General features: G+C 52.7%; 1 protein-coding gene across 1 annotated transcript; it reads left to right on the top strand.

The window, feature by feature from the left end:
- Nucleotides 1–1,172: 1,172 nt before the first annotated feature.
- On the top strand, nt 1,173–14,205 carry PGF (placental growth factor). Its single transcript, XM_052646936.1, has 7 exons — nt 1,173–1,549; nt 2,774–2,816; nt 7,113–7,309; nt 8,461–8,537; nt 10,458–10,487; nt 10,592–10,654; nt 13,486–14,205. The coding sequence occupies exons 1-7, from the start codon at nt 1,484–1,486 to the stop codon at nt 13,511–13,513; spliced, it is 504 nt and encodes a 167-aa protein (XP_052502896.1). The 5' UTR covers nt 1,173–1,483; the 3' UTR covers nt 13,514–14,205.
- The last annotated feature ends 9,842 nt before the right edge of the window (nt 14,206–24,047 follow it).

Raw genomic sequence — 24,047 nt, 5'->3', positions numbered from 1 at the left:
ACACAGGCATACAGAGATACCAAGAGAACAGACCCTCACACAAGTGACATTTACACAGACACTCAGACTACGCAGTGACTGAGAGCACACGGGGGACCTTCACAGCCACACCTAAATGCCCACACACAGGCACAGGCACAGACACACACACAGACCCCTGCTGCACTGGAACACCTCCTCCTTCTCCTGGGACCTGGAGGAAATGCTGCACTCGGCCTCTCTCCAACCCACATGTGGCCAGTTTGCTGGCAAGGCCTGGGAAAACTGCTTCCCACAAGAGGAAATAGTGCTGAAGTCCTGGCCGGTGCCTGCTGTCTGAGTGCCTGGCTAGGAGGATGGTGCCTGGACTGAAGAGACAGCCACATGGCTTGGCTTAGTTACACACACACACACACACACACACACACACACACACACACACACTTTTCAAGAGTACATATGTGTGTCCAACACATACAGGCAGGGGCACTCTTGGAACCTCGGTTTCTCCATCTCTGTGCTCTGCTCTGTGCTTAGCCTCTCAGTCGTGTCAGACTCTGCTCTGTCCACGGAGCCTGGCCGACTGCAGTCCATGCGGCCGCGAAGAGTCGGACATGGCTTCCTCTATAGAATAGGGCTGATAATTCTTTCACCCTGGAGGATTATGGCGATGGTATAAGGTGGCACCATGAAGTGCCAGACCAAATCATTGCCTTCCTGGGGGGTCTGAAGCGGTATCTCTGCAGAGGCCGCTAACATCAGGAGCTTTGGGCACAGGCGGCGGGCTAACCTGGCTGCCCCGCACCCGAGGTGGCCAGAGCCGAACTGTGGTCCCCTCTCCGCGGCCCGCACTGGGTGCTGCCTGAATCCGATGGTGCCCCGTGCTTGGCGGCCGCAGCAAGCTCCGAGCGTCGCCGGGGAGGATGCGGGCACGGGTCCGGCTGGCCTTCTTTCAAGTCCGCGTCGGGATCGCCCCTTCCACGCACTGCGGGCCGTGGGAGCTGGGGCTCAGATCTACGCCGCCCGGCCGCCCTCTGGCCCCGCTGGGCTCGGCCTCTCCCTGGGACTCGGGTCTGGAGCCTCGTCGGCGGTGGGCGGGGCGGCCGTGCGGCCCCGCCCTGTCCGCGGCCCCTGAAACACCGCCGCCAACAAGCTTTAAGTCCCAGAAGGGAGCTGCTGTCTGAGCGAGAAGCGGCATCACTGGCCGGCTGCGAGGGAGAGAGAGAGGACCCGGGATCGCGCTGGGGCTCCTGACCCGCCCTCCCAGGGACTCGCCTGCCCCACGCCGCCCGGCCCCGCCGGACTCTGCATCAGCCTTACCTGCGGGGGCCTCCAGAATCTCCAGGACTTTCAGAGGATGCTCAGGCCGCCCACGGGGACCTCGGGGCAACAGTGAGGGGGGCATCCAGCTCCCATCCAACTCCGGTCCTGCGCCAGGGGCTTCCCCTGGAGATGAGCATGGTGGTTTTCTCTTGGAGTCCCCTGGCTTGGTACGTCTGAGAAGATGCCTACCGTGAGACTGTTCACTTGCTTCCTGCAGCTCCTGACGGGGCTGGCGTTGCCTGCGCCGGTAAGACTCCCACCCCCAGCCTGGGAATGGGGAGGGGCGGGGCTCTGAAATCCCAGACCCACAGCGGGCAGTGGCACCCTCAAGGATGTCCACACGCTTCCCAGGAGCCAGGCCTGACCGGTCCTCTGGGAGGAGACCTCAGGCTGGACTGTCCCAGACTCCAGCCCCCGGGGTCTGTCTTGGCGGGGGCAGGGAAGCCACAGAGAAGGGAGGGAGGTTTCCTGTCTGGCCCCTGGAGCCCCCAGTGGCTTTGCTAAAAGCATCTCTCTGCTAATCCCAGGCGGGTCCCTGGCCTTGTGGTCAGGGTCGAGGCCCTGTGACCAGGCAGGCGCCCCCAGGACCTCTGACCTGGCCTGGTGGAAGGGAAGCCAGCCCAAGAGGCCATTGGTGGGGAGGCTGGGCCCTGCCCCCGCCAAAGCTCCAGGCGAAGCCCAGGGCTCCTGGGTGGGCTGGGGCCGCGGGGGTGAGACAAGAGTCCCACTGTGGCCTCTTTCCCCCGGTGGGCAGCCGGAGGTCCTGAGTGCAGGGCCTGGGGAAGTGAGCAGAGCCCTTTTCCCAGGAGCTGGGTGAGTCTGGCTGCAAGCCAGCTGGGGCAGTGAGATCCTGACAAAGCCAATGAAGCTCCCTTCCCACCACAGTACCCCCACGGCCCTACCCCATTGCCCTGTGGGTCCCCGGCCCCGGCGCAGAAGTAGGTGGGCTGGGCAAGTTCCACAAGGGGGCAGGAGAGCCGTACCACCCGCCGCCCGCCCGCCTGCTGCAGGGCTGCTTAGAGGTGTAACTTTACCGGCGGCAGCAGCTCCTGGCGCCACCAGCTCCAGCGCCTCCACTCCTACCAGCTGATGGCCTCCCCCTAGGCTCTGGCACCCAGCCAAGGCAAGCTGCACAGGCCCTAGCCAGGCTGCCTGGGGGCTGGGTAGAAGGGAGACCCCCATAGTCTCACCAGATCTTTGGGACATAGCAGGCAAATGGGTCTCCAAAAACTTCTCTAGTCTCCCACTCTTTCCGAATGAGGAAACTGAGGCCGGAGAAAGTGGGACCCATCCAGGCTCCCTCGAGTTGTCAGTTGCACTGGAAAGAGCGAGCCGTGAGATGGGGCGGCATGTCTGAGCAGCAGGTGGGCAGGAGGGCAGAGGGGGCCTCTGTGCTCTTGCCAACACACAGGACCCCAGAGCACAGAGGCCCAAGGTCGTCCCCCTCACCTCTGCATCTTTCTGTCCACAGCAGTGGGCCTTGTCTCCTGGGAGCATTTCATCGGCGGTGGAAGGTAAGCTGGCTGGGTGGGGAGGGCATGGTGCAGGGAAAGGGTTGGCATGAAGAGTGGGTGCAGGCCGATCTTAAGTTGGAAGTGTCTGCAAGCTAGCTGAGGCCTTAGCTGACAGAGTTGGCAGGGCCTGAGAGATCCCCCTTCCATTGTGACCCAGAGGCCTAGAGAGGTCTCTTCCTAGGCCAGGGTCACCAGGCACCCAGAGAACAGGGCAGGAGCGTATATACCCAGTGTCCAAACAGTTGGCTCAGAGCCCTTTCCCAGCATGATACAAGGGGGCAGATGGGGTCTTGGAAGGCTGTGCAGCGATGAGTGCCAAGGGCCAGACTGAGGGTCCAGAAACAGGCTGCAGTGGGTCAGCAATCAAGAGGACCAGAGAGGGGCAAGAGTTCCCAGCAGCCAGGCTGGAGGAACTTCAAGGATCTGAGGAGACCTCTCCATTGATTACACACAGAGTGAGTCGTGCCCTCCCTGGCCCCTCCACTCCCCACCCTAGGTTGCATCAAGGGAGAATTTTCAAAGGGCAAGACATTTGCCAAAGAGACATACGTGCAGAAGGCAGGAGGCCCATGCCAGGCCCCCCGCCTTGCTCCTCCCTCCCTGCCTCTCCGAGACGTGCAGGCAGGCCACACACCACTTCCCACGGAAGAAAGGGAGCATGTAGGGACGTGCGCACGCACACGCGTGGTAGCCTCTGCGTGCTGGGAACACCCTCCCTCTACCGCCTGGTAGCCAGCTTCTCCTGGACTTGGTCATGCTCTGCCAGCTTAAGTCCCAGGCCCCTTGGGCACTGAGAAGGTGGGGGCAGTAGCAGCCACTGATCTCATTGATACCCTCTCCCTAGCTCTGCTGTCCCTTCTGGGACTGGCACAACATTAGGCTTTCTGGGATTTGGAGAAGGACCCATCACCTAGCTCCACCCCATGGCCCTTTTGATCCTTTTAGTGTATTTTGGACAAAGAAATCTGAGCCTCAGTTTCATCATCTGTAAAATGGGAGTGTTAGACCAAATGATATCTAAAGGTTCTTTTTCCCAGGTGACAGGATTCTCTGACTCCATAGAGGTGTCCCAATAGTATATATATCCCAGGGACCTGGGTGAGGAGGCTTGGAAGTGTCAGCCCCTTAGGGCAGTTCCCCTGTCATCATCATCATTGATTAGGGAGCCTGTATTGTGACCAGGGAAAGAAATTTGGACCCCAGTTATCAAAACCCTGAAAATGACATTCCCTCGTAATACCAGACAAGAGACAGCACGCTCTGTATTCTGCAGCCACAGACGTTGATTTTTTTTTTACTGTTACTATTCATGGTGATAGTATCGGCCACTTACTGTAACTCCATGCTAACCACAAGCTGTGAACTAGGAAAGCACTCATATTCTCTGTGTTTTGTAGATGAAGGCTCTGGGGCTCAGAGAGGCCCTTGGGGTTGCCTAAAGGCTCAGACACCCCTCAGGATATGTGGCAGAGCTGGAGTTTATGACACCAAGCCTCCCCATGGCTCACAGCTAAGCAGACATGAACAGGGTGTCTCTCGAGGCAGGCTGGCTGTGTGCTTTGCTGGTGACCGCAGAGGGGATACCTGCTGGGTTCGGGCTGGTGGCCTGTGGCTCTGCCCAGTCCTGTCCCCCCACCCCAACCTAGTGGCCTCCCCAGGAGCTTGCTCTCAGGATGAAACACTTCCCATCCAGGGATCTCCTCTGTCCTGGGTGGTAAGCAGCTGGAGCCAGACTGGAAGCTTGCCCAGGGGCTGGCAAGGGACCCCACTCATGGCCCTGGGGGTAGCCAGGCGCCTGGCTGGGCCACAGGCAACACCCCCCCACACCGTTCCTCTCTCGGACCCTGGCCTCTAAGCAGGTCGGGGGCCAAAGGAAGTGCTCTCAGGAGCAGGTGAGCAGAGCTCTTTGCTGAGGGGCTCAGCCCACATCTGGGAGCAGTCATCGCACTCTCTCAGCCGGCCCCTCACCCAGCACCCTCTGTTTCTCCCACACCCCAAGACAGCAGCCCCATGGATGAGCGGCCCTCTTCCTTGATGACCACCAGGTAAACCAGGCCCAGCCCACCGCCTTCACTGCCCTCTCCCAACGCTGTCTGGGCCGTGTGGCCCAGGATGTGCCGGGCTTCAGGGCCCTGGAGCCTAGGTCCTGTTGACACAGTCCATGTGGTGGGTGTGGGGGGAATAGGAAGTCTCTTCTGCTTTCTCAGCCCTGCTGGGCTCTGCTTAGCCTGGCAGTGGCTCCACAGCCTGGCTGGGCTAGAGTCTGCTTGTGGGATGGTAGGGGGCTTCGGGGCCCCTCCTCTGCTTCTGTGCTCTTCCTGATGGCTGGTCCCGGGGCGGGACCCTGAATCTTCTATGGCACTTTGGCAGCTGGCTATTCTTCTGCTGTTATTTATGTTTTCCAAGGCAGAGATTAAACGTTGAGAGTTATGTAGTGCTCATGAAGGTTTTAGACTAAACACGCACTCATGGAGGTACATTAGGGTGCTGCTCCTCTGACCTCTCCCTGCAAAGGCCAGTTTCCTGGGGCTTGGAGCTGCCTGGCAGACATGGCCTTGTTTCCTGCTTGGGTCCAGGGAGAGTGGCCCAGAGGCCTGGAGAGGCAGGATCAGGGAGGCCTCTGGTCCCCTTCTCATCCCCGGACCCAGCCCTAGCACCCCTGCAACAGACAGGGCAGAATGGAGCCGCAGACACCCAGATAAGCATGGTTTATTGCTCTGTGCTGCCCCAGCCAGCTCCACGTGGACACACCGCCTCTTGGGTATTTTCCACCAGCTTGCAGTCTTTCCTGAGGGCCTCTGCTAGCGCTGAAGTTTATTTTTCCTCCGAGATTACCCTGAGACTCATGTCCTTGCAGGCTCAGTAGAATGGACTTCAGCCCTTTCTGCCTCCTAGGAAGGGCTGTGGAAGGAACTGAGGGGCTGCTGGGAGCAGCCATTGCACCAGGGCAGAGGCTGCAGGGACCCCAGGTGGTCCAGCTCCCCTGTCCTCTCCTGCCAGAGGAGAACGACTATCCAGTGCAGGGCAGGGTGACCCAGGATTGGCGATGTGTCTCCGCCTGCAGTCTCAAGGCTGGGCTGGGTCGTGTGTGCAGTGCACACAGAAACACAGAGCGCCTGTCAGAGCTGGGGGAGCCCTTAGCAACCATCTCTTCCCAGCCTTCTTTTTCCCCAGCTGGAGAAACTGATACACCCAGAAAGGTGCAGTGACCTCCCCAAGGTCACACAGCCAGAGCATGGCCGGGGCCAGGAGCCAGTCTCCTGGCTCTGGCTATTCACTTCCTGCGAGTCTGTGTTTGGGTCCAGGCCCCAGCCCCTCCTCGAAAGGAGCAGCATCTTTTGAGAGACTCCAGATCAGGCCCCCAAAGATCCAGTCACAACCACCAGGACATCGTGGGGGTCGGGGATGTCCCTGATAATTTTTAGTGAACCATCATCTACTCAATCAGTAATTACCTAGCCTGTGTTTACTGGGTGTTTGGGTGCCTGTCTACAAGGAGCCTCAACTTGCTTGTAAAAATGATAAAAGCCACCAGTGACGGAGAGAAAGCAAGCTCTTGGGGCTGAGTTATGCTCAAAAGAGGAACATCTGTTCATATCAGACAAGTTGGAGAAGGCTTCAGAGAGGAGGCAGGGAGGCAGGGCCAGAGGCGTGGGTGGTGGGCTTTACTTGGTTAGAAATGAGAAGGGGGCAAGGAGCATGGACCGAAAGAGGGAATCTGAGTGATGCGGCCCTGGGCCCATGCAAGGGTGGTCCAACCGAAAATGGAGAGCGGGGATGGGGCACGTCGTTGGCTGCAGTCTGGGCCACCAGGCGGAGGAGCTGGCCCAGATATTAGAGGAAAGAAGGACTAAGGGGAAGGTTCACCCTCCCTGCGGGACTCTGCAAGCCAGTCTTACGGAACTTGCAGAGCTAACTGTATTCTGCCAATTACCCAAGACCAAGGGAGGACCAGGTCAGGCCCTGAGAAAGATCCAGAGGCCTGGGGAGACTACCAGAACACTCTCCTCCAAGCTCCAAGGCCCCCGAGGCCTATGCCAGCACCTGAGCTGAAAACAGAGCCGAGAATCACAAGCCCCTAAGAAGTTCTGTTCCCCTGGGATTTCCATCTAGCAGATGAGCCGGGGCAGGCAGCGGGGAGGCCCAACTGTCGTCCCAGAGAATTGACATCAGGAGTTCAGAGCAGGGGGAGAGCTCACGTAGGCTGGGGGCTTCCTGGAGGAGCGGGTATGGGCTGCACCTGGGAGGGCCTGCCATGCCTGGGGACCTGAGCCGGCTGTCTGTGCCTCCTTGCAGTGGTGCCCTTCGAGCAAGTGTGGAGCCGCAGCTACTGCCGGCCGGTGGAGAGGCTGGTGGACATCGTGTCTGAGTACCCCAGCGAGGTGGAGCACATGTTCAGCCCATCCTGCGTCTCCCTGATGCGCTGCACCGGCTGCTGCAGCGATGAGACGATGCACTGCATGCCCCTGGAGACAGCCAACGTCACCATGCAGGTAGGGTGACACCCCGGCTCGGGCCCCAGCCTGCCCCGCCATCCACAGCCACTCAGAGGGCCACGGAGCCTGCCCCCCAAGAGAGGGGGGCTGGGAGAGGGCAGGCCAGGGCCACAGGACCCGAACTGACACCCAGGTGTTCCTACCCACAGCACTCCTCCTTCTTGAGTCCCCACCCCGTCTTTGAGCCCCCCTTTCTTCCTCGCTTAGCAGCTTTCTCAGGCTCTGGCTTAGCCCTACCCCAGGACACAAGGTATCTGATTGAGGTTGGGAAAGAAATCTGTTCAGATTCAAGACATCCCTTTTTATACCAGGAGTGTTTGGTGCCCTGAGCTTTGCTTCCACACTCATACTCACAATGTTGGGGTTTTTTTCTGAGCACTTGAAACTTCAGAAATTTCCAAGCACTATGCTTCAGAAATGTTACCTCAACTTTCAATCCTTGGAGCCAAGTGATATTCCCATTTCACAGAGGGAAGCTGAGCTTCAGAGATGATATGTCACCTACTTAGCAAGTGGAAAAGCCAAGATTTGAACATAGGTCTTGCTGCCTTCAGAGCACGGGCCACCTTCCCACCCTGTGCTTTGCTGATGGCCCTGGGAAGAGGGGGGATAGGAGCCTCCTCGGGTCCACAGGCAGGTAGGAGGGCTGTTGCCCCACGCTCCAATCAGAATGAGGGTGTATAGTACAGAAGGAAGGAAGGAAGCACTAGTCGCTCAGTTGTGTCTGACTCTTTGCAATCCCATGGACTATATCACGGGATCCTCTGTCCATGGGATTTACCAGGCATGAATACTGGAGTGGGTTGCCAAGCCCTCATCCAAGGGATCTTGCCTACCCAGGAAATGAACCCAGGTCTCCCACATTGCAGGCAGATTCTTTACCATCTGAGCTACCAGGGAAGCCCAAGAATACTGGAGTGGGTAGTTTATCCCTTCTCCAGGGGATCATCCCTACCCAGGGATTGAACCCAGCTCTCCTGCATTGCAGGCAGATTCTTTACCATCTGAGCCACCAGGGAAGCCCATGTAGGACAGAGGCTGGTGGGAAACAGGGAGTCCGGTCCTCCCCTAAGGGGTGGCTGATCGGAGTATTGGAAACCCGCAGGCCACCCCTGCAGCCCAGTCACCCAACCTTTGTCTCCTCACAGCTCATGAAGTACCACTCTCTGGACCAGCCCTTCTTTGTGGAGATGAGCTTCTCTCAGCACGTCCGCTGCGAGTGCAAGTGGGTCCTTGGGTGCGGCCGGGACAGCCCCCACGCACCTGGCGGCATCAGCCAGGGGTTGCCTATCCGTGCTGCAGTCTGTGCCTCCTCCCTCGCTGATGGAGGCCAGGGAAGTCGGGGACCAGTGGCAGCCCAGGGACCTGGTCCCAGGAGCTGGAGCATAGCTGCTGAGAAGCCACAGGGACAGAGGGAGCCAGGGTCCCTCCCAAACTGGCCAGGCTTGGGCACGCTGTCTCCCTCCTTGAGCTGGGATGGGGATGCCAGGGCTCTGGAAGAGGCACTTGGACCCACGGGAGGGGGCAACGGGATTGAGGAGCTCAAAGACAGACAAACCCTTGTAGGAGGGAAGAGGCAGAGGGAAGGAGGCACGGGCTTTCTTTAAAGTCGAGTCTCCGCCTGGCAGAGCCTCTCCCCAACACATCTTGCTGCTGGTGCCCAGGGCACTTTTAGCATTAGTTACCGGGAGCAGCAGGCCTGGCACTGGCGACTGGTTCCGGGGCACTCCTGATACCTCTGCACCGTGGGATGGAGCCACGGGACCAGAGGTCCTGAGCCATATCTTGGGGCAGGAAGAGGGGGAGAACCACCGTTTATGGTGCGTCTGCTCTGTGCCTCACCCAACATAAGCACCCGACCTGAGTGTATTTTCTGATTTAATCAGCAAACATCTACTGAGCACTTACTGTATGCTAGGTATGGCCTCAGATATTTGTGATACAGCGGTGAGCAAGGCAGACCAGGTCCTTTGTCTCCTAACCACCCATTTTACAGATGAGGAAACCGAGGCTTGCTAAGGTTACATGATTTGCCACAGCTAGTGGGTTGACCCCAGCCTGTTGACCCCTAAACCTGCCCTTTCTCATGCTACCTCTCATGGCCATTAAGACACTCTACAGAAGCCCCAGTACTGCCCTGGGCTTGGTCTTGCCTGGTGTCCAGGGCTCTGGCCACTGCTCTTGGACCTATACCACTGCTAGAAGCCCTCCCTCAATCTGCTTCCTCCCATCCTCCCTTGCCAGGGCTTGGCCATGTAACAGCAGTTCAGTAGCAAATCCTCCTTGGCAGTGCTAGACAGCGACCTTTCACCTTCCCCATCACCTTTGCCCTCATAACCTGTATGTTGGGGCAGACAGATGAGAAGATTAAGGGTCCAAGAGTGTCTTTGACTGATCCCAGATGGCGAAGACAGGACCAGACAGTCCCAGGAGGTGCTGGTACCCTGCCCTGGCTCCCAAGGGAGACAGCCAGCCCAGGGCAGCCTTCCCTGGCCCAAAGCTGTCCCACGCCCCCACCATGGTTCCCAGGGAAGACTGTCGCCGTCCAGAGGGCTGAGCAACAGGGCCACCTTTCTTCTCTCTTTTGGGCCAACAGCCACGGCCCTGGGAGACAGAGCCAGGACAAGTCTGGTGACTGTGGGGCTTTCGATCACCTCTTGTCATCCCACTCCCTGAGTCCCTGAGATTGCTGCAACGTCACACGTCCCCAGGGTAGAGTGGTGGCAGTTGTGCCTTGACAGGTGGCCTTGCCCCTCATTTACTGTCAGCGAGGAGACTCCCAGAGGGCACCCTGGAAGAAAAGGGCACCCTGGCAGGTGCAAGGGAAGGAAATGAACAGAGAAAGGCGGCAGAGAGCAGACTCGGTCCCCAGATTTGATTCCAAGAAGCAGAGGAGAGCAGACAGGTGTGGGGAGGACCTCCAAGAGGGCATTCGCACCTCTCGTAGTGGGGCCGCCAGGGCCTAGAGTGGGAGTGGAAGCCCCCAGGCCTCTGGGCATCTCTCCCTCACTAGCTCCATGCTACCCTCTAGTGGCTTCAGCACCAAATACAGGGCCAGCCCCAGTGATGGCCAGGGGAGTCTGGCCAGGGAGCCCCGACCCACGGCTGTCCTAATTCTCCTCTGTTCCTCTCTCTGTTTTTGCAGACCTCTGCGGGGGAAGATGAAGCCAAAAAGGTAAGCAGCCTGGCAGGGGTACCGGGCTGTTCTCAGGCCTGCCAGCGCCTGCCCTAGCATGGGGGCCCCTGCTGCTCTGTCTTGACGCTTTTGGCTTATTGCAGGAGGAGATCCAGGGTCAGGGGCCCGAGGAAGAGAGAGGAGCAGAAACACAAAGACTGTCACCTGTGAGTGCACGGGGGTGCCCAGGGATGGCAAGGAGGCTGGGCCAGAGGGGAGCCCCACCCTGCCAGCACGGTCAGTGGTCGGGGAGGGACAAAGCCATCAGTATGGGCCAGAACCTAGAGATTCCAGGCCCTAGGAAGCCTCTGATGAGCCAAGACAAGAACCAGGAAGCCGTCCTGGCTTCGTTCTAAGTCTCTGTGTGGCCTTGAGCAAGTCACATCACCTCTCTGAGCCTAGTTTTTCTGTGTGTAGAATGAGGGTCAGCAGGGTCAAACAGGCATTTGGTGAATCTACAAACATTTACCAAGGACTTACTGTGTGCCGGGTACTTTCATGGGCAGACCAATAATATTTCTGCCCTTACAGGGCTTACACTCTAGTGTTAGGAAGTCCAAAAATTTAGGGACTGAGGCTGGTGGGCTACAGTCCATAGAGTGGTAAAGAGTCAGACCCAGCTGAAGCAACTTAGCACACACACAGGCCAGCAGTCCAGTGGTTAAGACTCCACCTTCCAACGCACGGGTCCCTGGTCAGGAAACTAAGGTCCTACGTGCTGCAGGGTGTGGCCAAAAATTTTATTTTTTTTAAGTATGTTTTTTTTTTTTAAGTCCAAAAATTTAGCCAGGACTACCTCCTGGAGGCCCTAGGGAAGGTAGAGCCCCTTGCTGGCTCTCAGGCCAGTATTTCTTTCACTCTCCCAGGGAGCCTTGGGGCCTACTTGCTTTTCTTTCTTTGTCCATGTTACCTGTCCATTTGGCTTCACCTCTGGAGAAGGTGGCTGGGGTCCAGGCCTGAGTGTTGGAAGAGAAGAATTAGCAAAGGGCAACCCTGAATCTATGAGAGTAAACAGTAAAAATAAAGGAGATCACATGCGCAGTAACTCAGCACCGCGGTTCTCCTTCAAGACCAGTCTCCTCCCAGCGACAGGACTGTCTCCACAGTCCTGTCTTTTCCACAGATCTTCTCATGTCATGGGGCTGGAGCTGGCCAAGTTCTACCCTGTGAGCCTGTCCCTGCAGGAGCAGACACGTCCACCCCACTCTGTGAAGCTAGGGATTCTGGGGAGGTTGGTCCCTGCAGGCATGTAGCCCTTATTTCTCCCCTGGTTCCGAGCAGTGACTAGGGGAGGGGCTGGCAGTCCCCACAGGGCTCCCCAACCGGGCAGCTCCAGATGGAAAGTGTCCTGTCCTAGCTGCTGGGGTAGCAGCCTTCAAATGTTTCATTCAGGAATCTCTTGAAAGAACTTCCAAAGCCCACATGCCCCCTTGTTCATTTTTAAGTCAACATTAACCTTTTTCATCAACACTGTAGATAGTTGCAAAGAATGTAATATATTAATATTTTAATATAAAGTCATTATATCACTCTCCAGATGTATCCTGTGGAATAAGCCACCCAAATTTAATACCATCATTCATTTTTTTAAAATTGTTTAACAACATCAAAAAGTATATGAACACTCTCCTTTAATAGCTGCATATTTCCATTGCTTCCTTTTTCCTTGAACATGTCTTTCCATTTTACTTTTCCCACAGAATTTCAGCCTAATGTAATATTTTTTAAATAGTCAAACATCTTTTATGTACCACCTTGTCTTACTTATCTGCCACAACAATGGTATATGAGTTTGAATTATTTTAAATTTTCCTGTGAGCAGAAAACTCGAAATTAAATTTTTTCTTGGAATGAATTATCACAGTAATTGTTAGTAGTACCCATTGGTTAAAACAGCACAAATACATTATATTTTTCTAGATGCTAAGCACAAAAGGACAGTCAGTCTTACTGGGGTTGCATCTCAATGAGATGGTTGCAGCTACTTCTTTTCAATTAGTTGATGAACCCGGCAATGAACGTTATCTCCTGCCAGACTGAGACGGGATTCAGCAGTAATTCCATTCCTGTTCATTTTTTGCAGATGAAAAGATTGAAAAACCGTGTTCACATAAATAAGTAAATGGGGCTGGGTGTTACTCAATCACTTGAACTCCTTCCAAGTTATCAATATTTGCCGAAAACCTGAAAGTGATGTGCTATAAGAATTTACTTCTCTTGACATATTAGCTGACGATTTAGCTAATCTCTTCAATTTTGTTGAAAGCAGATGTGGAAACCACCCAACTTGCAAAAGACTTGGTTACCCAATAGCTCACCATATTTCTTTTCTCAACCACCTACACCAATATCTATCAAATTATTCTTTTATTCAGTGTCCGCCTGAATCCTTTTTACCTTGGGACAAAGTACTGTAACAGGAACTTCCTTCCTTTCTGAGGGAGAAGGGCCTTTGGCAACGAGATGATGGGAAGCAGACCTCTGTCGCAGACAATTTTCAGGCAGAGTGCAGGTAGAGGCTGGGAGCAGATTCCTTTAAAACCACCAATACTCACATAGGACTTGGACAATCTTCACGTGCATCCAGGGGTTCTGGTATCCTTGTTTGAAGATTGCTGCCCCAAAGTAACCAAAGGCATTGGTGCATGGAGCCAGACTGTGTTCAAAGCCGGCTTTGTCACTAACTTGCTGTGTGACCTTGGGCAAGTTTCTTAACCTCTCTGAGCCTCTGTTTCCTCATCTGCCGAAGGATGATAGTAATTGCACCCTTTCTCGTGGAATATCATTAAGGGTAAATGAGAGAGTGCTTGGCGCAGGGCTGAGCACCTGGGTAAGTGCTTGGTGAAGACCATTTCCTAGCTGCTTCTCAGCCTCGTGCAAGCAGAGATCCAGGAGCACTGCAGGCTCTCCGTGCTCCCTGTCCAAACTTCCCCTCCAGAAAGTCCTCCCATCCTCCACCCTGGGCTGATACCCTCTTTCTGTGTTTGGTCTCTGGCAGGTGCGGTGATACTGTTTCCCAGAGGTAACCAGTTCCTCGGAGGAGAGAGACCCCCTACACCCAGCTCGTGTATTTATTACCGTCACATTCTCAGTTACCTCCCTGCTGGCACCTGCCCTCTATTTATTAGCCAATTGTATCCCTGCTGAATGACTCACTCCCTCCACGGGACAGGACCCTCAGGAATTCAGTGCCTTAAACAGAACGTGAGAGAAAGAAGACAGACCCGTGTGGCTTCAGCTTGAGAAGGAGCAAGACTTGCGGCTTTGTGATGATGGGCAGGCCTGGGCCCAGAGGCCCCGGGGGTCTCCAGGAGGCTGGAGAAGGAAGGACTGGAGACCCACCACTTGCCCTCCTGGAACCTTGGGCTCCGTGCAGACCAGCAACCCTTGCTGGAGCAGCTCCTGGTGGAAGTGGGGGGTGGAGGCCACTGCTCTGGCCATGCTGGCCCTGCTGAGAGGGTGGGCAGGCAGCCACTCTGCACCCTGGAGGTCGGATGTTCAGCTCTGGAGAGCAGTGCTTGCCTGGGGGGCCTCTGCCACTCCTCGTCCCCTCAGTCTCGCCTCACCTCTTAACTGCTGCTTGTGCTGGAACATTGTTCTTTGTGGCCAAGGCATCATCATCCCACCCCTCTCAAGGACAAAGGCAAAAAGCGGGCCCCAAGCTGGACATGGAGCGAGCTGCCCTCGCATGGCTGTCTGACCGCCAAGCCAGATTCTCTTGAATAAAGTATTCTAGTCTGCAACTGCTTTCCAGGGAGGCATTCCTGCTAGAGCAGCGGGTGACAGCAGGAAGTGGAAGGGGGACAGAGGAAAGAGGACCATGGGCTCCAAGGCTGCCTGGGGGTGTGGGGTGGGTGGGGGTCCATCCTGCAGTCCCTGGGGTGTCTTCTCCAGAAGCTTTAGGCAAAACCCTGAGGCCCACTCTTCCCATAATGAGGGGTTCCCCAGAATGGAGACTTGGCCCTAAACTTGGGGGTCCAGGCCTCAGCCACCCCTGAACACCCTCAAGTTCAAGAGCACAGTCCTCTTCCCCTGGTACCTGTCAGCTTCCCCAGGGCCACCCTACCCCTAGCCCAATGCCTGGCTCTCAGGTGCCACAGTTCCTGGCTCCAGGGACCTAAACCACCCCACCTCCAGCCCTCTCCGGCTGCTGAATGCAGGGACTGGCAGATGCTGTCTGATTTCTTCCGCCCTGGGCCTCCCATCTTCCTCTGTCTCCTCCTGAATGCCTTGGCAGGAAAGGAGGAAAAAATGCTTTTTTTTCCCCCCCAATCCAAACCACTTATTATCTGACTCCCTTCAGCCTCTGACCCCCAAGGTGTGTCTGTTTTCCGGCTATGTTTAGGGACAGGGTGCTCCCTGTTCTCTCTGGTTGCAGACTGCTCAGATAAAGCCACAGGGCCTGGGCCGGAGCCCTCCTCAGGCTTTGGAGGGAAGCCAGGGACGGTCTGGGTGGGGTAGCGCTGCTGAGGCAGCTGCCCTTGGTGGTCTGTCCACCACTGAGGCCTGGGCCGCCTTGGAGGACATCCCGGTCAGAGTGTGCTTCTGGCCGGCGATCACAGACTGGGTGCGGGCCAGCCCCGCAGGACATGCTTCATGGGAGAAAGGTATTTTCTCTTCTGCCTCTTCCCTCATGGGCTACACCCATTCCGAGGGATAGATAGCTAAGAAGAGCACCCTCCCCTTTAGTCAGTCTCTGATGGGCCCCCAGGGACACTACCCCAGCCCTCGTAGCATGTCCCAGGCTCTCGGCTTCACAAGTCACCCACGTGGAGGTCTGCCTCCCCACCCAGACCAGCTACCCCTGGAGAGAATTAGACCAGAGGAGCAGCCAGAGGCCAGAAGCAAAACTCTGCATCTGTGGCCAGAACCTCACAGCTGGAGCCAGTGGGAAGGGAACTGACGGGTGCATCTGACCACCCTGGCCATCCTTTCAGGTCATTCAGGACGGAGCAGGCCCTTTTCTTCTGCTCTTTATCTCTTTGTGGAGCCCCACCTGTGTACCTAGGCACCAGAGACCCAGTGGGGAATAAAACATCCAGGACCTGCTCTTGTGGATCACGTATTTGAGTGGAGGGATGGACCGTAATCATGGATTTGGGATGTGGGGTGGACTTTATTGCTTTTCACATTGGAGACTGGACCCAGCACTTAGGAGAAAGGGGTCTTAAGCACCGCCACACTTTTTAAAACAAAGAAGCAGCAATTTGGCGCTGGACACGTCTGTCTACAGGATTTATGATTAATAGGAGGTGGCTGAAGTAGTCCTGCTAGGCTCAAATATCACCCAGCACGCCCTTCTACAGCCTCCATAAGCAGAGGGGTGGGGGAGGGTATGGGGTGGTGAGGGGAGGAGAGAAAGGGAGGGGCAGTCGTTGGATACCTGGGTTGCTGGTGTCTACCCTCCTCTCCCTGGAGCGGGATTTGCCATTCAGATTAGCCCGTGTGCTATCTGGCTGGAGGTTGGAGGGCTGGAGAACTGAATAGAGGCAAGGGACAGGGAGAGGGGACACTTCAGGACATCCAGCAGTTATTTCCCACGGGTTGGGGGATGTCGGAAAGGTGAATGGCCGTGAGCTGCCTTGCCCATGGTCTCCCAAGAGGGACACCTGCAGGTGAAGAGGCCCCAGAGGCTATCGGCTGTGGGCATAGAGTTGGGGCGATCACTGAGTGGGGTGTCAGGTGCAGACCTTGAAAAGGAGCATAATAGGGAACAGAATAGCGGGGCAACCTTGCGGTGCACCCACAGGACAGCTGGCATCTCGATGCCTACCATACCAGGTACGTTCACAGCTAGAGAAGAAATGGCCCCTGCTAAGAGGAACTTGTCCCCTGATTTCTCCTTCCTGACCCTGTGAAAAAGAGAAAAGGACTTTGGCCAGGAAAGTGGTGAGGGGTCTAAGAGCAGACCATGCCTCTTCCTGCTCGCTCGAGTTCAATCCAGGCCCTGCCCAGGAGCGAAAGGAGTTAGCCTTCAATTAGATGGACCAGCTTAAATGAGGCCAGGCCTTTAATAAATTAAACTGACAGGAACATTAGAAGATCTGCCCAAGATGCTATTAAGAGACAGGAAAAGGAGAAACAACATAGTTCATCTAGAAGCAACGATGAGAGAAAGAAACTGGTTTGTTTGTATTCCTGCGGCTTGCTCAATAAGCAATTGATACATGTAAACAGAGAAATTAATGAGAAAATGGTATTATTGCCAGCGTATGGGTCTGGCACATTAGAGATGGCCCTTCGTTTGAATCTGAGTAGACCTGGGTCTGCTTTGATTAATAGAGTATGGCAGAAAGGACCCTATAATGGTTCCAAGGCCTTTAAAGAGGACTGGCAGCTTCTGCCTTGGTCTCTTGGAACCCTGAGCTGCCATGTGAGAAGTCCAGCTATGGTGAGGTCACCATGTTGGAAGGAAGCCCAAGCCGTGCGTAGGGAGGAGGCGGGGGGGAGGGGATCAATCAGCCTCCAATTGTTCCAACTCCCGGGCATTACAGTCATCTCAAATGAAGCCTCAGACCCCCTAGAGAACAGACAGATTGGGACTTCCCTGGTGGTTCAGTGGTTGCGAGTCCGCCTTCCAGTGCAGGGGATGTGGCTTTGATCCCTGCTTGAGGAACTGCTGCAGGGCAACTTAGTCTGTGAGCTGCAACTACTGAGCTGGCACGCTCCAGAGTCCCTGCTCCACAAGAGAAGCCTGTGCACTGCAGCAAAGACCCAGCACATCCAAACAAATACATAATGAAATTGTTTCTCACTAAACAAAAATTCAAAAGAGAGAGGAGAGAGAAGCTGTACCCACTGTACCTTAATTGATTTCCTCATTGTTGAATTATGAAATAAAATAATAACAGAGTATTTGGAGGCAGTTGTCATGCAGCAATGGAGGCTTCATGGAAATACAGAGAGGTGATGAGACAATGTTTGGGGAAAGTTTTCTAGACCAGGAGGTCACAGAAGGCCTCTCTGTGGAGGTGATCTTTATGGTGAAGTTATGGTCATGTGATGATTACTCCAAAGCAGGACAAGAGTTCTTTAAACATAAAACACAGCTGAAGCTAAAGCCTGGAAGGAATCCCAGTGTGTCTGGAGCCTGAAGGGCAAGGGAGGAAGGGCCGTGACATATGATGTTAAAGGTAGGCAGATCATGAAGGGCTTTGCAGGGTAAGGAGTTTGAATTTTGTTATAATGTGGATGGAAACCATTGGAGGGGTTCAAGCAAGGAAACAAAGTGATAATCTGCATGTTTTTTAAAAGCTCACTCTGCCTTCCGTGTGGAGAATGGACCCCAGGGGCACGAGACCAGGTACAAATACCACTGAGAAGGCCAGAAGAGAGTTCGATCTTAATTATGCATGTGAGCTGGTTACCCTGATCATTCATTCATTCCTGAACATTTTTTGAGTCTACTAAGACCAGGCATTTTGTAATGGATACATGTGTGAAGGGGCAAAATATATTAGCACATGAAAGTCTTTCCAGTTCAGTTCAGTCGCTCAGTCATGTCTGACTCTTTGTGACCCCATGGGCTGCAGAATACCAGGCCTCCCTTTCCATCACCAACTCCTGGAGTTTACTTAAACTCATGTCCATTGAGTCCGTGATGCCATCCAACCATCTCATCCTCTGTCGTTCCCTTCTCCTCCCGCCTTCAATCTTTCCCAGCATCAGAGTCTTTTCAAACGAGTCCGCTCAGGTGGCCAAAGTATTGGAGTTTCAGCTTCACCATCAGTCCTTCCAATGAATATTCAGGACTGATTTCCTTGCAGTCCAAGGAACTCTCAAGAGTCCTCTCCAACACCACAGTTCAAAAGCATTAATTCTTCAGTGCTCAGCTTTCTTTATAGTCCAACTCTCACATCCATACATGACTACTGGAAAAACCATAGCTTCGACTAGATGGACCTTTGCTGGCCAAGTAATGTCTCTGCTTTTTCACAAGCTGTCTAGGATGGACAGGGAGGCCTCGCGTGCTACAGTCCATGCAGTTGCAAAGAGTCAGACATGACTCAGCAACTGAATTGACTGACTAACTGACTAGGTTGGTCACAGTTTTTCTTCCAAGGAGCAAGTGTCTTTTAATTTCATGGCTGCAGTGACCATCTGCAGTGATTTTGGAGCCCAAGAAGATAAAGTCTCTCACTGTTTCCACTGTTCCCCATCTATTAGCCATGAAGTGATGCGACCAGATGCCATGATCTTAGTTTTCTGAATGATGACTTTTAAGCCAACTTTTTCACTCTCCTCTTTCACTTTCATCAAGAGGCTCTTTAGTCCCTCTTCGCTTTCTGCCATAAGAGTGGTGTCATCTGCATATCTGAGGTTCTTGATATTTCTCCCAGCAATCTTGATTCCAGCATGTGCTTCATCCAGTCCAGCACTTCTCATGTTGTACTCTGCATAGAAGTTAAATAAGCAGGGTGACAATATACAGCCTTGAAGTACTCCTTTCCCAATTTGGAACCAGTCTGTTGTTCCATGTCCAGTTCTAATTGTTGCTTCTTGACCTGCATACAGATTTCTCAGGTGGCAGGTCAGGTGGTCTGGTATTTCAGTCTCTTGAAGAAATTTCCACAGTTTGTTGTGATCCACACAGTCAAAGGCTTTGGCATAGTCAATAAAGCAGAAGTAGATGTTTTTCTGGTATTCTCTTGCTTTTTTGATGATCCAACAGATGTTGACAATTTGATCTCTGGTTCCTCTGGCTTTTCTAAATCCAGCTTAAATATCTGGAAGTTCACAGTTCACGTATTGTTGAAGCCTGACTTGGAGAATTTTAAGCAGTACTTTGCTAGTGTGCGAGATGAGTGCAATTGTGCAGTAGTTTGAGCATTCTTTGGCATTGCCTTTCTTTGGGATTGGAATGAAAACTGACATTTTCCAGTTCTGTGGCCACTGCTGACTTTTCCAAATTTGCTGGTATATTGAGGGCAGCACTTTCACAGCATTATCTTTTAGGATTTGAAACAGCTCAACTGGAATTCCATCACCTCCACTAGCTTTGTTCATAGTGATGCTTCCTAAAGCCCACTTGACTTCGCAATCCAGGATGTCCGGCTCTAGGTGAGTGATCACACCATCGTGATTATCTGGGTCGTGAAGATCTTTTTTGTATAATTCTTCTGTGTATTCTTGTCACCTCTTCTTAATATCTTCTGCTTCTGTTAGGTCCACACCATTTCTGTCCTTTATCGAGCCCATCTTTGCATGAAAATTTCCCTTGGTATCTCTAATTTTCTTGAAGAAATCACTAGTCTTTCCCATTCTTTTGTTTTCCTCTATTTCTTTGCATTGATCACTGAGGAAGACTTTCTTATCTCTCCTTGCTATTCTTTGGAACTTGCATTCAAATGGGTATATCTTTCCTTTTCTCCTTTGCTTTTCACTTCTCTTCTTTTCACAGCTATTTTAAGGCCTCCTCAGACAGCCATTTTTCCCTTTTTGCATTTCTTTTTCTTGGGGATGGTCTTGATCCCTGTCTCCTGTACAATGTCACAAACCTCTGTCCATAGTTACTTCAGACACTCTGTCTGTCAGATCTAGTCTCTTGAATCTATTTCTCACTTCCATTGTATAGCCACAAGGGATTTGATTTAGGTCATACCTGAATGGTCTAGTGGTTTTCCCTACTTTCTTCAATTTAAGTCTGAATTTGGCAATAAGGAGTTCGTGATCTGAGCCACAGTCAGCTCCCAGTCTTGTTTTTGCTGACTGTATAGAGCTTCTCTACCTTTGGCTGCAAAGAATATAATCCATCTGATTTCAGTGTTGGCCATCTGGTGACGTCCATGTGTAGAGTCTTCTCTTGTATTATTGGAAGAGGGTGTTTGCCATGACCTGTGCATTCTCCTGGTAAAACTCTGTTAGCCTTTGTCCTGCTTCATTCCGCATTCCAAGGCCAAATTTGCCCATTACTCCAGGTATTTCTTGACTTCCTACTTTGGCATCCCAGTGCCCTATAATGAAAAGGACATCTTTTTTGGGTGTTAGTTCTAGAAGGTCTTGTAGGTCTTCATAGCACTGTTCAACTTCAGCTTCTTCAGCATTATTGGTCAGGGCATAGACTTGGATTACTGTGATATTGAATGGTTTGCCTTGGAAATGAAGAGAGATCATTCTGCTCTTTTTGAGATTGCATCCAAGTACTGCATTTTGGACTCTTTTGTTGACTCTTTTGGAGAAATGGCTGCTCCATTTCTTCTAAGGGATTCTTGCCCACAGTAGTAGATATAATGATCACCTGAGTTAAATTCACCATTCCAGTCCATTTTAGTTCCTGATTCCTAAAATGTTGATGTTCACTCTTGCCATCTCCTGTTTGACCACTTCCAGTTTGCCTTGATTCGTGGACCTAACATTCCAGGTTCCCATACAATATTGCTCTTTACAGCATCAGACTTTACTTCCATCACCAGTCACATCCACAACTGGTGTTTTTGCTTTGGCTCCGTCTCTTCATTCTTTTGGGAGTTAGTTCTCCACTGATCTCCAGTAGCATATTGGGCACCTACTGACCTGGGGAGTTCATCTTTCAGTGTCCTATCTTTTTGCCTTTTCATACCATTCATGGGGTTCTCAAGGCAAGAATACTGAAGTGGTTTGCCATTCCCTTCTCCAGTGGAGCACGTTTTGTCAGAATTCTCCACCATGACCCATCTGTCTTGGGTGGCCCTATGTGGCATGGCTCATAGTTTCATTGAGTTAGACAAGGCCGTGGTCCATGTGATCAGATTGGTTAGTTTTCTGTGACTGTGGTTTTCAGTCTGTCTGCCCTCTGATGGAGAAGGATAAGAGGCTTATGGAAGCCTCCTGATGGGAGAGACTGACTGAGGGGGAAACTGGGTCTTGTTCTGATGGGCGGGGCCATGCTCAGTAAATTTTTAATCTAATTTTTTGTTGAAGGGCTGGGCTGTGTTCCCTTCCTGTTATTTGAGGGAGGCCAAACTATGGTGGAGGGAATGAAGATAAAGGTGACCTCCTTCAGAAGGTCCCATGCATGCACTGCCGCATTCAGTGCCCTCAACCCTGCAGCAGGCCACCGTCAGCCCACGCCTCCGCCAGAGACTCCTGAACACTCACAGGCAAGTCTGGATCAGTCTCTTGTGGGGTCACAGCTCCTTTCCCCCAGGTCCTGGTGTGCACAAGGTTCTGCTTGTGTCCTCGCAGAGTCTGTTTCCAAGTCCTGTGTAAGTTCTGGCGGCTGTATGGTGGGGTTAATGGTGACCTCCTCCAAGAGGGCTTATGTCATACCCAGGTCTACTGCACCCAGAGCCCCTGCCCCCGCAGCAGTCCACTGCTGACCTGTACCTCCTCAGGAGACATCCAGACACAGTTCTGTCTCAGTCTCTGTAGGGTCTCTGGGTCCTGGTGCGCACAAGGTATGTTTGAGCCCTCTGAGCATCTGTGGCAGGTATGGGGTTTGATTCTAAATGTGATTTCACCCCTCCTACCGTCTTGCTGGGGCTTCTCCTTTGCCCTTGGACATGGGGTATCTCCTCAAAGTCGCTCCAGCACCACACAGCTGTCGCTCCAGCACCTACTATCTTGCTGGGGCTTCTCTGCCCTTGAATGTGGGATGTCTCCTTAAATTGTACTTTGATAGGGGGAAAGGGAAATAACCAACTTCAGAAACGTCTCTTCATTTCTGTCTCACCCAAGGTGAAGAAATTGGGAGAGACAGCTCTGCTCCACGGTGTCATTCAGGGGTCGAGGCTCACTCCTGTCATGCAGTGGCCATCTTCCAGAGCCTCAGATTTTATATCTTCTTTCATGAAGTGTTTATTCAAAATTTTTCTTCTTCTTCATTGTTTTTTTCCTCTTCCCACTGACAAGAAGACATAATCTCTTGTTATATAGGGCTATAAAATCAACATAATGAAGCCAGAAAGGATGGATACTGTATCATTTCCCAAGATGAGTTCACTGGGGCTTCCCCTTTGCCCTTGGATGTGGGGTATCTCCTCAAAGTCTTTCCAGTTTCCCACTTACTGAAGAAAACCCCATTCTGGAAGAAAGAAGGATAAAGAGAGAGGTCTTAGTTAGAAAGGCTAAGCTGTCTACCTGAGAACCAAGAGAGAGAAGGCACGATGGGGGAGGGAAATAAAAGACATCAGGGTCAGAGCTAGAGAAGGAACTTGGTGTTCTGTTTGGAGCTTCTGATAATAAGTATGGGGTGTGAAGGAAGTGACTTGGGAAGTGTTGCTACACTACTTTGCTAATGTTGAAGGCCCTAATTTTTTGTTTTGCTTTGGTTTCTTAGCTCTGTGGCTTGTGGCATCACAGTTCCCCCACCAGGAATTGGAACTGAGCCCCTGGCAGTGGAAGCACAGAGTCCTAACCACTGTCCTGCCAGGGAATTCCCAAAGGTACTAGTGTTCTTTTCTTTAAATTTTATTTATTTTCTTAGTTATGTTTGGCTGCGCTGGGTCTTCATTGCTTCTTCTAGTTGCAGTGAGCAGGGGCTACTCCCTAGTTGCAATGGGCAGGTCACTCGTTGCAGTGGTTTCTGTCGTTGCAGAACAAGGCTGTAGGCATATGAGCTTCAACAGCTGTGGCGCACAGGCTTAGTTGCCCCAGCACATGTGGAATCTTCCCGGACTGGGGATCTAACATATGTCCCCTGCATTGGCAGGCAGATTCTTAAACACTGGACCACCAGGGATGTCCAGCCCTAATGTTCTTAGGGTGAAGCAGAGCCCAGTGAAAAACCTGGATTGTACAGAGATATATAGAGAGAGAGCTGGACAGAGATATATATAGGGATATATATAAGGCTTCTTATATATATATAGATATCTATATAGATACATAGGGCTATATATTTATATATATATGGATATATATATAGGGCCAGGGCTTCTATATTTTTCTGTATATATAGATATGTATGGGGCTAGAGCTTCCCAGGTGGCACTAGTGGTAACGAACTCCCCTGCCAATGCAGGAGACATAAAAGACGCAGGTTCGATCCCTGGATAGGGAAGATCACTTGGAGGAAGGCGTGACAACCCACTCCAGTATTCTTGCCTGGAAAATCCATGGACAGAGGAGCCTGGCAGGCTACAGTGCATTGATTTACAAAGAGTTGGACACAAATGAAGCGACTTAGCACATGCATACACACACATACAGAGATAGCTAAGACATTTTCCCTGACCCTAAAAAGAGAGTCAAAGGAATCAGATACGCACAGATGACCACAATAGAAGGGGGAAAGTCCATGTAGAGTCAGCAAATGCAGATGGAGTGCTGTTAAAGAAGTCTGAACCAATTTACACATGAGGAAAATCAGGGTCAGCTTCACCAAGGCAGTGACATAGAGGAATAGGCCAGATTGAGTGTGGAGAGATGGCTGGGGAACCCATTAACAGGTTGGAGAAAACCCATTAACAAAGACCCAGGGTAGAAAAGCCAGGGGTTTTCAAGTGGTTCAGTGTAGCTGATATGATGCCTAAGGTACCAGCAGATGGAAAAGGCAGGAAGGGGAAGGTGGGCTGGACCCCAGATACCATCTTAGGGAATTAGGACTTTGCAAAGCAGTGGGAGGCACTGAAATGCTTTAAG

This window comes from Budorcas taxicolor, chromosome 10, assembly GCF_023091745.1.
Source record: "Budorcas taxicolor isolate Tak-1 chromosome 10, Takin1.1, whole genome shotgun sequence".
In the NCBI taxonomy this organism is placed as follows: Eukaryota; Metazoa; Chordata; class Mammalia; order Artiodactyla; family Bovidae; genus Budorcas; species Budorcas taxicolor.
This window is presented reverse-complemented; position numbering and strand designations above follow the sequence as displayed.